This window comes from Papaver somniferum, chromosome 9 (genome assembly GCF_003573695.1).
Source record: "Papaver somniferum cultivar HN1 chromosome 9, ASM357369v1, whole genome shotgun sequence".
Taxonomy (NCBI): Eukaryota; Viridiplantae; Streptophyta; class Magnoliopsida; order Ranunculales; family Papaveraceae; genus Papaver; species Papaver somniferum.
In genome coordinates this window covers 83,194,763-83,211,455 of record NC_039366.1, presented here as the reverse complement: position 1 = coordinate 83,211,455, position 16,693 = coordinate 83,194,763, and the positions used below count along the sequence as shown (strand labels likewise).

Genomic DNA, 16,693 nt, shown 5'->3' with positions numbered 1-16,693 from the left:
TAATTAATTTAGCTTGTATACAAGTCTTTTGACAAACAACATATTACGTTAACCAACAACGAAAAACAAACACCATTGCCATGATAGTTTTGGATAAACCAATGAATTCCCTAACCTGGACGACGTATTTCATATCCCAGCTGCCAAACAGACCCTTAGCTGCCAAGTTTTCACGTGTATTGACATCGTCAACATTTTCATTTCGTTGACCCTTCACCATAACTATATTTCTTCCCCAAGTCCATTTATATGCGAGTCACGGAAATAATTAATCTGCCTCTCTTTCATAATCTCTCTCTAGTCTTTTCTCTCTGCTTGTAGAAGAAGAAAACTTAGCGGTCATGGAAGCTAAGAACTCAAACTTTTTCGAATCGATTGGCTCATTTTTCAGTGGTGGAGATCAGATTCCATGGTGTGATCGTGATATCATTCTTGTAAGTTTTTCGAATCCGAGTTTCAATCAATCAGTACTTATTTCTTGATTTTAGGTTTTTCCATTTGTTATCTCTATTTTAATATTTCTTCTTCAATTTCATACATCTATGCTCTGTATTTATGATGGAATTAACGTTTTATCTGAATCTCTGATGAGAACTGTAACTGCTGAGTTTTTTTTTTTGTTTGTGTTAGGGTTTAACCAAAATGTTTAAAAACCTTCAGAAGTGGTTCTGATGAGTATGATACTATGATTTTATTAATTTAAGACCATAAACCATGAATACTTTGGTAGTTTGCACCGGAAAACCTATATTTTTATGGTAATATTCTGTGATGTTCAATTGGGGGTGGTCTTCTTTAAATCTTTGGTGTAGTTAATCGCGTCCGAAGAATTTTTAGTTTGATGTTCTCCAACCATCTGATTTCTCATGATACTTTTTAGAATTTTGAAACTATAAAATTTGATTGAGCTTGTAAATTCTTTCTATAATTGTCGGATAAAAACCCAACTGTAGTAGTTGAATTTATACAGCCCAGTGAAGCTTAAATTTATCATCAAGTTTCATTTAACTGAGATATCTTTCTTTGAAAAGCTGCATGTCAACCACTCTTTCAAGTATTAAATACAGATTCGGGCCGAGTGGCTGATTTCACATGTCATTTAGTGTCTTGTTCATGTCGAGGTGTGAATATAGATTCTACTTCCTTTTAATGGTGGGAAGTTGTTTTCGTGTATGAGTAGATACCAAGTTCAAATATCTATTTTAACTTCAAACTTTCATATGCCTATTGAGCTATTATACATGCAATCATTTCTGATGATCCTTTCACCAGAATCTTTGAGCAGAATTGTTTTATCTCAATAAGATGACTCTATTCTTGATATGGGATTTCCACCTCGATTCTTTTAGAGTATCTTCCATTTCTTTGTATAGAATATAGTGTCCTCTCTTTGTATTACGCATGCTCTGAAGAGGCCAAGCATATTCTTTTATTTCCATCTAGAACGATGGTAGGCTATATTCTGATATGATAGAAGTATCAACGTGAAGCATTTCCCCTCATTTTATAAGGTCTTTCACCCTTGGGCACTTCTGTTCTAGGAATTCCTTGACCAGTAGTGTACAAAAGTGCCATGTTGCTTTAATGCGTAGGTGAACTTTCTTGGGCCTTAGCAAGAGAGATCTGGGTACTGAACCATTTTCGTCCATAACCTCGAAGTCAGCGTCACGCTTGTTCGAAGTTGGCTTCATTTAGGATTGAAATAAATAATTATATTTACCCCAATACTACTTACTAAGGTTGTTTCGTTTGGCTTATGATTTTAAATATCGGTTGCACTTGATAACAGTAAACTACAATAAAATCTGGTACTCAGGTATACCTTTAAGTTTTGTCACAGTAAACTCCACATCGTCGAGTTTTATTGCAGTTAAAAGAAGCCTCCTGAACATTTTTAAACACATCATCAACCTTGTTTCGACCCTTTAATCATCAGTACACTGGTAACTGTTGCAGTCTGCCACCGTTCGCTCCATGATTTGGAAATCTTACAGCACATAGCAATTCTTGTCAATTATGGATCTTAAGCTAAGAGTATAGTAGTGTGTTTTACTTTAAGAAATTTTGCTCCACTCTCAGTAGCCTGTTTGTTCTGAAATTTGGTTGATCCTGATTTGCTACCACGTCAGTTCTGACCAGAACTTAACTTTAAAAGAAAAAACTGCTTTTCTCTTTTATGTCCAACCGTTCTACCAATGTGGTTAGAATGTTGAGCTGAACAAGTAGGATACTGTGGTCCATATTCTTTTGGTATTCTAACCTTTCTTATGCATTCACAGGGTTGTGAGAGAGAAATCACAGAAAATGGAAATGATACTTCAGATGAGGCTAAGAATGAAAGCATCATGAGGTTATCCTGGGCTCTTGTCCACTCAAGACAGCCAGAAGATGTCCAGCGAGGAATAGCTATGCTTGAAGGTGAGATGAGAAAATATCAGTTGCAATTTTGTCAGTGTCAGATGTGAATTGCTGAATTTTATATGCTAAAATATGCGCAGAATTGCACATTTCCTAGCTATTTTCTAACATCCAATGCTCGACTGGCTAAAACTGAAACTTCCTTTTTGTAGCTTCTCTGGCTGGTGCACTTACTCCACTTCAGAAGAGGGAGAAGCTTTATCTTCTCTCAGTTGGATAAGACCTAAAAACTTGGTAGCTCAAGGAATGAGACCTAAAAACTACAACCTATGTTTTACCTACAAGTATACAGGGTCTTGATGAAGATAGAATGTAAATAGAGGTTTTGTCCACAGGGACTTGGAGGATTTGCTAAAGTTCTCTAAGTTTCAAAAGTTAACTGAATTCAAAGGAGCTAGTGACAAAAGTTGATAAAAAGGATTGAGTTACTAGGGTTATTAAGTCCACCTCTAACTTACACCATGTATTCACTAGATTATGCTATTCTTGCCTTATAAGATGCAAGGATTAAGATTCCATTCTTGGTTCTCTACATCTAAGGAGTTTCTCCTATAGAAAGATCAAATCAACTAAAGTATGACTCCAAAGCACTAATTGTCTTGGTTAAGACACAACTAGTCTAAGGATTAAGAGTGGTCTGGTTGAACATGAGTTGTAGTTTTATCAACATGATATAAGTCTAACTACAATGTATTCATAACATACAATGTGAGAGTAGAATGATGATTTACTAACTTTGATTCTTTCCTAAACTTTTTTATCAATCAAGAACAACATAATCATAGTGTAATACATAACAGTAAGTTAGGGCTTCCTCAAATCCCTAGCAGATGAAACTAGAACATATACATGACCATTATCATCATCTTCACAGGTGTAGACATACTCAAAAATATCATCATAACAGCATACACAGTCAAGGTGAAAATATATCAAGTATCAAATTAATATTGCAATTTTTAAGAAGTAAAATTTATAACTCAAAGCATGTTGTTCACTGGCTAGCCCAGGATGATTCTATTACACACCCACACATCTATTTATATAAACAATAATTTTTAACCTAAAATCCCCAAAACAGTGAATTAGGGTTCTGACAAAAAGTGAGATTAAATCACCTAATACATTGAAAACTACTCGAGAACTTTCACCCATGCCCCTAATTAGACGTACACTAACTTTCCCCAAAAATCCCCAATTTATGAAATTAGGGTTTTACAAAAAATCCTTACCTAATCTCTGAAAACGATTGATAGCTCTCACCCATGCTTCCTTGTCGTCTGCTGATGCTACCCATGCCTTCGATTTATCCTCTAACCTCACCTATTTCATCAACTCCTAACCTAGGGTTCCTGTGAGATGAAACGATTAGGAGGTGATGTTATAAGTGGCTAGAAAGGTAGGTCTTGGTTGTTAGAAGTGATGATGGCTCGAGTGGTGGTGGTTGAGTGATTTGTGGGTTATGGTGGTGGTGATGGAGACAACGTCGCTGTTGCAGAAGAGGGGAAGAAGGAGATGGCTCAATGGGTTTTGGCTAGGGTGTGTTTGTTTTGGGTATATGGTATTTGGTTGTTTGGGTGTTGAGCAGACCCATCAAATCTCGATGTTTTTTGAGGGGAATCCGTAGGATGATAGGATGAGGGAAAGATCCAACGATGTGATGTAAATGGATGTGGAGCGACCGTTGGATATGGAATACATCAAAACTGACGGTCCAAGATGGAGTTAGGTGTTGTAGTGTTTGACAGGAGCTTCAGACTTCGATGCACGACGATGAAGCGACCGTAGGATGCTGAGATGATCCAATCTGACGGCTGAAGATGAATGCGGGTATGGATATTGGTAATGGGTTTGGGTGAGGGTTTTGGGCCTTGGGTATGCCAAGCCCATATCTTGTTCAAGAACAATTCTTCCTCTTCAAGCCCACTTCTAGCCTTTTGGTCTTGTGCACAACATTCTTCGCGGCTTCCTTGTGTAATTCCTCCCGGCTTTTCACTACTTTTCTGCTCTTTTCGCTCCGCTATTCATCCAAACTTTATTTATTACCTAAAAATGCAAAATTAATTAATAAAAATATTTATTCTTGAAAACAATGAAAATACAGAATATGGGATAAAATGTAGAATTAATGCACAAAAGATGAGTTAAATGCCAAGAAAAATATATAGAAATATGCACTTTTTAGCACTCATCAAATACCCCCAAACCTGAATTTTACTTGTCCTCAAGTAAAACAAAACTAAGGAAATCCTACCTATACCACTGTCGCTGGTCTCTCGAATGCATTTAGCGTATGCACTAAGCCTTTTAAACCACTAAGTGTCCCTAGTGGACGAGTGAAGTCTCGTGAAGGTTTGCTTAGAACGTACATACAAAGTTCTAGGACAAAATATGAGCTAAGATTCCATCAAATGTGACATGTGCAAGACAGTAGAAGCTCACAGCAAAATGGAGATGTCAATCTAGCTATTTAAGGCACAATCCTAGCACTGATAACAAATAAAGACATGTGATAAGAGTGTAAAGTGTATCTACACATGTGTAAAGAAAGATCGGATGTTATGACTACTAATCACCAAGAGATAGTTTCTCAGGCTAAGAACCGAGGTCGAAATCTAGCTAGCTGTCCGGACTTTACGAGAATTGTGAATGAGTTGGAGGTATTTCACAATTACTCGCGTTGTACATCAATGGCATACACCCTTCCTTGCTTATTACAATAAAACAAAAGATGACTCTTTACATGACTCTGACTACTCTCTTTTATTTTTGGATAAGAGAGAACTATTTTCTTTACATGACACAAATGGAATTTGAATACTTGATTATTATTTTTTTTGTATTTTTCTGATTTTTCTGATTTTTTTTTTTTTTTTTTTGGAACAAGGAAACACTTTTGATACATAAGGAAAAAGAAACAAAAAATTACATGACACTTTGCAAGAGGTAGCCCTTTTTGATGCACCCAGTTAAATTCGATGGTTGTTTTTCTTAATGTAACCTCCACCTTCTATCCCAACCAACCAAAGAACAAGCTAGTCAAGTTTCGTTCAGTATTCTAAAGTGATTGGCAACTAAAACTTCCGATAGAACACCTCAAGGATGAGGCTATACATGTATTGGTAGATCGTGCGCGTGCAAGTTTCTTATCACTATGTGAATTGTGCTAGAATCAGGGGTGCCTAAATATCTAGACTAAGACTCCTAAAAATTACATATTTGCACAAGAGTCAACATTTCAAGGTAAATGAGCTCCATTTTTATGATTTTTTTCATTTTTAATTTTTTATTTTGATTTTTCATTTTTTCAAAAAGAGGGAGGAGTTTTGTTTTCAATTATAGCATGTTATAAGGGTATATACTGATTATCACCCCTAAACCTAAATTAAACAGTGTCCTCAATGTTTAAAGTGCAAAAGAAAGAACTGTACAGAAAAGGAAAAACATAAAATAAAATGGAACGTTCAACCTGGTTTATGTACAAGGGTGGACCAATCAGGACGCATAGACGGGATCCTCCAGATCGGTTGCCTCAATGTCAGGCGGAAGTGGTTCAAGGAACGGTTTCAATCGCTGCCCATTCACTTTGAAAATGTTCTTGTTGGAGACATCTTCAAGTTCCACAGCTCCATGAGGGAATACCGTGCGTACTAGGAACGGGCCGGTCCATCGGGACCGCAATTTTCCTGGAAAAAGATGCAGCCGAGAGTCGTATAACAAAACTTTCTGACCCGGTGTGAATGACTTGCGCAGAATACGCTTATCATGAAACAACTTCATCTTTTGCTTATACAGCTTGGCACTGTCATAAGCCTCATTCCTTAATTCTTCTAACTCATTGAGTTGAAGTTTCCGTTGTGCACCCGCCTTGTCGAGAGAAAAGTTAAGTTTCTTGATAGCCCAGTAAGCTCGATGTTCTAATTCCACAGGAAGATGACATGGCTTTCCATACACCAGACGATAAGGGGACATGCCAATTGGTGTCTTATAAGCTGTTCTATAGGCCCACAAAGCATCATTCAATCTCAATGACCAATCTTTCCTTGACGGGTTGACCGTCTTCTCCAGAATGTGCTTAATTTCCCTATTAGAAACTTCTACTTGTCCGCTTGTCTGAGGGTGGTACGGAGTTGCAACCTTGTGGGTTATGCCATACTTGCGTACTAAAGACTCAAAGTACTTGTTACAGAAATGTGAACCACCGTCACTGATTATAGCTCTAGGGGTACCAAAACGTGAAAATATGTTCTCCTTCAGAAATGAGAGTACCACCTTGTGGTCATTCGTCTTGGTTGCAACAGCTTCAACCCACTTCGAAACGTAATCAACAACAACTAGGATGTATAATTTTCCTTCAGAAATAGGAAATGGACCCATAAAGTCAATCCCCCACACGTCAAATAGCTCAACGATCAAAATCGGATTCAACGGCATCATGTTTCTCCTCGAGATACTTCCTAGTTTCTGACAGCGCTCACAAGCAATACAATACTCATGGCAGTCTCTAAACAGCGATGGCCAGTAAAACCCACACTGATCTTTGCAGCGGTCTTCTTGGCACTGAAATGCCCTCCACATGCTTGGTCATGACAGAAAGATATCACATCTTTCTGTTCCATGTCGGGTACACATCTCCTAATGATTTGGTCTCGGCAGTACTTAAACAAATATGGGTCGTCCCAAAGGAAATGTTTAACTTCAGCCAAGAACTTGGAGCGGTCTTGTCTCGACCAATGTGAGGGCATTCTACCTGTAGCAAGGTAGTTAACAATGTCGGCAAACCAAGGAAGGTTTGACACAGACATCAATTGTTCATCAGGGAATGATTCTCTAATCAGCTCAGATTCATCAATAGACTCACTAGTTAATCGGGACAAGTGATCAGCAACCACATTCTCACAACCTTTCTTATCACGGATTTCGATGTCGAATTCCTGTAATAAGAGTATCCATCGAATAAGGCGAGCTTTAGCATCCTTCTTAGAAAGAAGATACTTCAAAGCCGCATGGTCAGTGTATATGATGATCTTAGATCCTATCAAATAAGATCTAAACTTGTCTAATGCAAATACCACGGCAAGTAACTCCTTCTCGGTAGTCGAATAGTTGAGTTGAGCATCATTAAGAGTTTTACTAGCATAGTATATCACATATGGTAGTCTATCAACACGCTGTCCTAAAACAGCGCCAACGGCATAATCAGAGGCATCACACATGAGTTCGAACGGTAGTTCCCAGTTGGGTGGTTGGACAATAGGAGCTGAGGTGAGGAGAGTCTTGAGTTCTTCCCATGCCTTCACACAAGCAGCATCGAAGTTAAAGACAACATCTTTGACAAGTAGATTACACAAAGGTCTTGAGATTTGGCTAAAGTTTTTGATGAATCGCCGGTAGAACCCAGCGTGACCTAAAAATGATCGAATCCCCTTCACAGAGTGGGGTTGTGGTAAATGTTGAATGAGGTCGACTTTAGCTTTATCTACTTCAATTCCTTTTTCCGAAACGATGTGTCCTAGAACTATGCCGGAGTTTACCATGAAGTGGCATTTTTCCCAGTTTAAAATCAGATTCTTTTGCTTACATCTAGACAACACAAGGACCAGATGGTCCAAACATTCATCAAAAGAGGAACCAAACACAGAGAAATCATCCATAAAGATCTCGAGAAAACTATCTATCATGTCTGAAAAAATGCTCATCATGCAACGCTGAAAAGTAGCAGGTGCATTACACAGCCCGAAGGGCATACGTCTAAAAGCAAATGTCCCAAATGGACACGTAAATGTAGTTTTTTCCTGATCTTCCGGTGCAATGTGAATTTGGTTATAACCGGAAAAGCCATCTAGAAAACAGTAGTGACTGTGTCCAGACACACGTTCTAGCATTTGGTCTATGAAGGGAAGGGGGAAGTGATCTTTTCTTGTTACTGTGTTCAACTTCCTGTAGTCGATACATACTCGCCATCCTGTGGTTGTACGTGAAGGGACTAACTCATTCTTTTCGTTCCGAACTACAGTAATGCCTGACTTCTTAGGCACAACTTGAATGGGACTAACCCATTTACTATCTGAAATCGGATATATGATACCCGCATCAAGTAGCTTCAAGATCTCACTCTTAACAACGTCTCTCATGTTAGGATTAAGTCTCCTTTGCATTTCCCTAGATGGTTTGGCATTCTCTTCAAGATTAATGTGGTGCATGCAAATGGTGGGACTTATCCCTTTGAGATCTGAGATGGTCCATCCTAAGGCTTCTTTCTGCTCCTCAAGTACTCCTAAAAGCTTGTTTTCCTGTTCTATGTTTAATCGTGAAGAAATGATAACAGGTAAAGTATCAGAAGGACCTAGAAATGCATACTTCAAAGTATCAGGTAATGGTTTCAATTCCTGTTTGGCCTTAGGAGACTCATCCGAAGATATAACAACTTCTCAGAAAGTGGGAGTTGTTCCACTGTAGTCTGCCATTTAGTGATGTCCATTTGAGGTACAGATTCGAGCAAAGATTGGACTTCACCAATGTATTCATCATCATACAACTCCAAGTTAACATCTTCCAAACATGCTTGCAAGGGATCTTTTGACATAATGCCAGTCAATGAATCTTGTATCAAACTCTCAATCATATTGACCTCATGTACATCCTCATCATCAATTCACATGCTGTTGACTAACATTAAACGCATTCAATTCTACAGTCATGTTTCCAAAAGACAGTTCAACACTCCATTCGACAGTGATGATCGCATTGGACGTCGCCAAGAAAGGACGTCCTAAAATGACAGGAATGTGACATTGGGTTTTGTACAGGTTGAGTGTCTAAGACAATAAGTCTACAGGAAAATAGAATTTCAACCTTAATCAAAACGTCTCTACCACTCGAGGCGACTTTGACGGATCGGTCCGCCAATTGGAGAGTTATGGGTGTAGGCTTCAACTCCAAGACCTAACTGCACATAAACAGAATATGGCAGGAGGTTCACACTTGCACCTAGATCTAATAAAGCTTATTGACCGTGTGTTTCCGATAGTGCAAGAGATTGTTGGACAACCTGGGTCCTTAAACTTGGTGGAGTTTTGTTTAGAATGATGGAACTCACCTGTTCAGCTAAGAAAGCACGTTTTGCACATTAATCTTGCGCTTTTGAGTACACAAGTCTTTGAGGAATTTGGCATATGCAGGGATTTGCTTGATTGCCTCAAGAAAAGGAATGTTGATGTTGACTCTTTTGAACAGTTCTAACATTCATTGTAATGGGTGCTTTCTGTTGAAACTAACCTCTGAGGATATGGAGCAACATGAGCATTAGGAGTTAGAGGGATATTCACAACAGTGGGATTGTCGGCTTCACTAATGTGCTCAGGCTCCTTTTCTAAGTTGGAGGTGTTCTTTGGTGGTGCAGGCAATGATATGTTTGGCTCAGATTCATTTGATTGTGGTATGCCTACATTGTTCTCAACAATCTTACCACTTCGGAGAGTGGTGATGGAATGGACTTGATCGGGTGAGGTTTCATTGCAAGATGATGTGCCTGCTTGAAATATCCTCTTTGGATTTTGTTGGGGCTGGCTAGGAAGTTTACCCTTTTCTCTTGTATTCAGTGCATCGCAAATTTGACCCATCTGTAGTTCTAGAGCGGAGACTCGTTGATCAGTTGCTTTCTCATTTTTCATCAGATGTTGGGTCAACTGATTGATACTCTCTTCGATGCTAGACAATTTCTTGTCAGCAGTGTATTGAGGGTACGACTGTTGAGGATTTTTAGGGTATTGATAGCCTTGATTGTTTTGATAGCTTTGAGTGGGTTGAGATGGTCCTCCTTGAATGGGTCCTTTAGACCATGAAAAATTGGGGTGGTTCCTCCATCCTGGGTTGTAGGTCTGTGAATAAGGGTTATGCTCTTGTTTTTGAAACATAGCATGTGCCTGTTCCAGCCTAGATTCTTGGAATGCATGCATTTCCGGACAATCACTGACCTGATGGTCAGAACCGTTACATATATCACAGATAGCCATTTCGACATGTTCACAGAAAGCAGTGGTAGAAGGTTTTACGTTTTTCTGAAGTTCTAACGCTTCTATTCTTCTTGCTAGTGCTGCCATTTTTGCATTTCCCTCAAAATCAGACTCAATTCTATGGACCTTATCTACAGGTGTAGTCTTTCTAGGTTCACGAATGGACTCCCACTGTTGAGTTTTTTCAGCAACTTCAATTAGGAAAGCCCAAGAGTCATCAGCACTTTTATCTGTGAAGAGTCCATTACACATAGACTCTACAATTGTTCGGGTGGAGACATCTAAACCTTCATACAAAATTTGCACAAGTCTCCATTTTTCAAAACCATGATGGGGACACTTAAGCAACAATTCATTGAATCTCTCAAGATATCTAGCTAAGGTTTCACCTTCTAATTGTACAAAGCTGTTCAGACTTTGACGAATTGTCGCAGTCTTGTGATTAGGGAAGAACTTTTTGAAAAACTCTTTTGTGAGGTTGTCCCATGTCCTAATTGACTGTGGATGTAAGGCATACAACCATGACTTGGCCTTTTCCTTCAAAGAGAAAGGGAATAGTCTCAATTTTAGGGTTTCGTCAGACATCTGAGTGAAACGTATAGTTCCACAAATCTCCTCGAATTCTCTCACGTGATGGTAAGGGTTTTCGTTTTCAATTCCTCTAAACACGGGAAGCATTTGTATTGTGCTCGATTTTAGCTCATAATGACCCGTAGCTTCTGGTAAAACAATGCACGAGGGTTGGCTTGTCCTTGTGGGGTACATGTAATCCTTGAGACTACGGGGTTCTTCCATTATCTCAGGTTGGTCCGGTGTGTTTTCCTCAGAAGATGTGGGTATGTCAATTGGGTCTATTGGATTGATTCTAATTAGTCGGTTTGATTGGTCTCTAAAGGTCACAATCATATCCTAATAAGATCATTAATCAATGAAATAACAACTAACAAGCCCACAGTCAATGAAAAAAGAAACACGACCTAAAATTTGGTTTTGTTGGGTTTTGGTTTCACAATGGGTTTTGGTTTATAAAATGTAGAGCCCAAATTTTTGGTTTGAAAGGGTTAGAAACTTTGGTGTAAAATGGGTTTAGAAAATTTTTGGATTAATTGGGACAAAGCCCAACCAACTAAAAGGCTTTTGGTTCTTGGGTTCTTTGAAGAATTTTGGTGAGAAAAATCTTAACTCACGGCCCAACAGAATTTTGTTGCCTCTAAGCCCAACAGAATTGTTTTTGTAAGGTTAGGAGCCCAATGAAGGAGATATAAACCTATAGTCCAAATTAAAGTGCAAGCCCACAAAAGAAAAGAAAAAATAACAAACAAATAATTACAAGCCCATAAAAGAAAGAGAAAAAGAAAAAGAAAAATAAAAATTATTACAAGTCCAAATAGAAAATAAAGAAAAAGAAAAACTAAAATTATTACAAGCCCAAATATAAATACTTAAATACAAGCCCAAAGAAATTTAATGAGGCCCAGTTGGGTTAGCTCATGGGTTAGGCTTACTTGATTTTTGGAGGGAAGCCCAAATTTGGGCTTTTTATCCCTTTTTGTTGCACTAGCCCAGTTGGGCTTGGATCTTCCTTAGCAACCTTAATCAACAGCTCAGCAGAATTGCACCAGCAGCTTCACAGCAGCAGCAAGCAGGAGGGAGCAGCAACAACAGCAACAGCAGCTTCACAGCAACAGCAACAGCAGCTTCACAGCAGCAGCAACTTCACAACAACAGCAACAGCAGTTTTCACAGCATCAGCAACAGTAGCAGCAAACAAGGAAGTTGCAGGTCAGGAACAAGCAAGATTAACAAGAAAGAAAACAGAAAACAAGCAAACCGCTACCGAGTCCCCGGCAGCGGCGCCAAAAACTTGGTAGCTCAAGGAATGAGACCTAAAAACTACAACCTATGTTTTACCTACAAGTATACAGGGTCTTGATGAACATAGAATGTAAATAGAGGTTTTGTCCACAGGGACTTGGAGGATTTGCTAAAGTTCTCTAAGTTTCAAAAGTTAACTGAATTCAAAGGAGCTAGTGACAAAAGTTGATAAAAAGGATTGAGTTACTAGGGTTATTAAGTCCACCTCTAACTTACACCATGTATTCACTAGATTATGATATTCTTGCCTTATAAGATGCAAGGATTAAGATTCCATTCTTGGTTCTCTACATCTAAGGAGTTTCTCCTATAAAAAGATCAAATCAACTAAAGTATGACTCCAAAGCACTAATTGTCTTGGTTAAGACACAACTAGTCTAAGGATTAAGAGTGGTCTGGTTGAACATGAGTTGTAGTTTTATCAACATGCTATAAGTCTAACTACAATGTATTCATAACATACCATGTATTCATAACATACAATGTGAGAGTAGAATGATGATTTACTAACTTTGATTCTTTCCTAAACTTGTTTATCAATCAAGAACAACATAATCATAGTGTAATACATAACAGTAAGTTAGGGCTTCCTCAAATCCCTAGCAGATGAAACTAGAACATATACATGACCATTATCATCATCTTCACAGGTGTAGACATACTCAAAAATATCATCATAACAGCATACACAGTCAAGGTGAAAATATATCAAGTATCAAACTAATATTGCAATTTTTAAGAAGTAAAATTTATAACTCAAAGCATGTTGTTCACTGGCTAGCACAGGGTGATTCTATTACACACCCACACATCTATTTATACAAACAATAATTTTTAACCTAAAATCCCCAAAACAGTGAACTAGGGTTCTGACAAAAAGTGAGATTAAATCACCTAATACATTGAAAACTACTCGAGAACTTTCACCCATGCCCCTAATTAGACGTACACTAACTTTCCCCAAAAATCCCCAATTTATGAAATTAGGGTTTTACAAAAAATCCTTACCTAATCTCTGAAAACGATTGATAGCTCTCACCCATGCTTCCTTGTCGTCTGCTGATGCTACCCATGCCTTCGATTTATCCTCTAACCTCACCTATTTCATCAACTCCTAACCTAGGGTTCCTGTGAGATGAAACGATTAGGAGGTGATGTTATAAGTGGCTAGAAAGGTAGGTCTTGGTTGTTAGAAGTGATGATGGCTCGAGTGGTGGTGGTTGAGTGATTTGTGGGTTATGGTGATGGTGATGGAGACAGCGTCGCTGTTGCAGAAGAGGGGAAGAAGGAGATGGCTCGATGGGTTTTGGCTAGGGTGTGTTTGTTTTGGGTATATGGTATTTGGTTGTTTGGGTGTTGAGCAGACTCATCAAATCTCGATGTTTTGTGAGGGGAATCCGTAGGATGATAGGATGAGGGAAAGATCCAACGATGTGATGTAAATGGATGTGGAGCGACCGTTGGATATGGAATACATCAAAACTGACGGTCCAAGATGGAGTTAGGTGTTGTAGTGTTTGACAGGAGCTTCAGACTTCGATGCACGACGATGAAGCGACCGTAGGATGCTGAGATGATCCAATCTGACGGCTGAAGATGAATGCGGGTATGGATATTGGTAATGGGTTTGGGTGAGGGTTTTGGGCCTTGGGTATGCCAAGCCCATATCTTGTTTAAGAACAATTCTTCCTCTTCAAGCCCACTTCTAGCCTTTTGGTCTTGTGCACAACATTCTTCGCGACTTCCTTGTGTAATTCCTCCCGGCTTTTCACTACTTTTCTGCTCTTTTCGCTCCGCTATTCATCCAAACTTTATTTATTACCTAAAAATGCAAAATTAATTAATAAAAATATTTATTCTTGAAAACAATGAAAATACAGAATATGGGATAAAATGTAGAATTAATGCACAAAAGATGAGTTAAATGCCAAGAAAAATATATAGAAATATGCACTTTTTAGCACTCATCACATTCACAGGGTTGTGAGAGAGAAATCACAGAAAATGGAAATGATACTTCAGATGAGGCTAAGAATGAAAGCATCATGAGGTTATCCTGGGCTCTTGTCTACTCAAGACAGCCAGAAGATGTCCAGCGAGGAATATCTATGCTTGAAGGTGAGATGAGAAAATCTCAGTTGCAATTTTGTCAGTGTCAGATGTGAATTGCTGAATTTTATATGCTAAAATATGCGCAGAATTGCACATTTCCTAGCTATTTTCTAACATCCAATGCTCGACTGGCTAAAACTGAAACTTCCTTTTTGTAGCTTCTCTGGCTGGTGCACTTACTCCACTTCAGAAGAGGGAGAAGCTTTATCTTCTCTCAGTTGGATAAGACCTAAAAACTTGGTAGCTCAAGGAATGAGACCTAAAAACTACAACCTATGTTTTACCTACAAGTATACAGGGTCTTGATGAAGATAGAATGTAAATAGAGGTTTTGTCCACAGGGACTTGGAGGATTTGCTAAAGTTCTCTAAGTTTCAAAAGTTAACTGAATTCAAAGGAGCTAGTGACAAAAGTTGATAAAAAGGATTGAGTTACTAGGGTTATTAAGTCCACCTCTAACTTACACCATGTATTCACTAGATTATGCTATTCTTGCCTTATAAGATGCAAGGATTAAGATTCCATTCTTGGTTCTCTACATCTAAGGAGTTTCTCCTATAGAAAGATCAAATCAACTAAAGTATGACTCCAAAGCACTAATTTTCTTGGTTAAGACACAACTAGTCTAAGGATTAAGAGTGGTCTGGTTGAACATGAGTTGTAGTTTTATCAACATGCTATAAGTCTAACTACAATGTATTCATAACATACAATGTGAGAGTAGAATGATGATTTACTAACTTTGATTCTTTCCTAAACTTGTTTATCAATCAAGAACAACATAATCATAGTGTAATACATAACAGTAAGTTAGGGCTTCCTCAAATCCCTAGCAGATGAAACTAGAACATATACATGACCATTATCATCATCTTCACAGGTGTAGACATACTCAAAAATATCATCATAACAGCATACACAGTCAAGGTGAAAATATATCAAGTATCAAATTAATATTGCAATTTTTAAGAAGTAAAATTTATAACTCAAAGCATGTTGTTCACTGGCTAGCCCAGGATGATTCTATTACACACACACACATCTATTTATATAAACAATAATTTTTAACCTAAAATCCCCAAAACAGTGAACTAGGGTTCTGACAAAAAGTGAGATTAAATCACCTAATACATTGAAAACTACTCGAGAACTTTCACCCATGCCCCTAATTAGACGTACACTAACTTTCCCCAAAAATCCCCAATTTATGAAATTAGGGTTTTACAAAAAATCCTTACCTAATCTCTGAAAACGATTGATAGCTCTCACCCATGCTTCCTTGTCGTCTGCTGATGCTACCCATGCCTTCGATTTATCCTCTAACCTCACCTATTTCATCAACTCCTAACCTAGGGTTCCTGTGAGATGAAACGATTAGGAGGTGATGTTATAAGTGGCTAGAAAGGTAGGTCTTGGTTGTTAGAAGTGATGATGGCTCGAGTGGTGGTGGTTGAGTGATTTGTGGGTTATGGTGATGGTGATGGAGACAGCGTCGCTGTTGCAGAAGAGGGTAAGAAGGAGATGGCTCGATGGGTTTTGGCTAGGGTGTGTTTGTTTTGGGTATATGGTATTTGGTTGTTTGGGTGTTGAGCAGACTCATCAAATCTCGATGTTTTGTGAGGGGAATCCGTAGGATGATAGGATGAGGGAAAGATCCAACAATGTGATGTAAATGGATGTGGAGCGACCGTTGGATATGGAATACATCAAAACTGACGGTCCAAGATGGAGTTAGGTGTTGTAGTGTTTGACAGGAGCTTCAGACTTCGATGCACGACGATGAAGAGACCGTAGGATGCTGAGATGATCCAATCTGACGGCTGAAGATGAATGCAGGTATGGATATTGGTAATGGGTTTGGGTGAGGGTTTTGGGCCTTGGGTATGCCAAGCCCATATCTTGTTCAAGAACAATTCTTCCTCTTCAAGCCCACTTCTAGCCTTTTGGTCTTGTGCACAACATTCTTCGCGACTTCCTTGTGTAATTCCTCCCGGCTTTTCACTACTTTTCTGCTCTTTTCGCTCCGCTATTCATCCAAACTTTATTTATTACCTAAAAATGCAAAATTAATTAATAAAAATATTTATTCTTGAAAACAATGAAAATACAGAATATGGGATAAAATGTAGAATTAATGCACAAAAGATGAGTTAAATGCCAAGAAAAATATATAGAAATATGCACTTTTTAGCACTCATCACATTCACAGGGTTGTGAGAGAGAAATCACAGAAAATGGAAATGATACTTCAGATGAGGCAAAGAATAAAAGCA

General features: G+C 38.5%; 1 protein-coding gene across 1 annotated transcript; it reads left to right on the top strand.

Moving 5' to 3' along the window:
* The first annotated feature begins 278 nt into the window (after window positions 1-278).
* On the top strand, window positions 279-2,924 carry LOC113313609 (mitochondrial fission 1 protein A-like). The gene is made up of 3 exons (XM_026562401.1): window positions 279-434; window positions 2,280-2,418; window positions 2,571-2,924. The coding sequence occupies exons 1-3, from the start codon at window positions 342-344 to the stop codon at window positions 2,636-2,638; spliced, it is 300 nt and encodes a 99-aa protein (XP_026418186.1). The 5' UTR covers window positions 279-341; the 3' UTR covers window positions 2,639-2,924.
* Window positions 2,925-16,693: the final 13,769 nt, after the last annotated feature.

Excerpts from the sequence above, each read along its gene's own strand:
- LOC113313609 (XM_026562401.1), top strand. The coding sequence starts at position 342 with ATGGAAGCTAAGAACTCAAACTTTTTCGAATCGATTGGCTCATTTTTC. Across the intron at positions 435-2,279 it reads GTGATCGTGATATCATTCTT|GGTTGTGAGAGAGAAATCAC; the intron begins GTAAGTTTTTCG and ends ATGCATTCACAG. Across the intron at positions 2,419-2,570 it reads AGGAATAGCTATGCTTGAAG|CTTCTCTGGCTGGTGCACTT; the intron begins GTGAGATGAGAA and ends TCCTTTTTGTAG.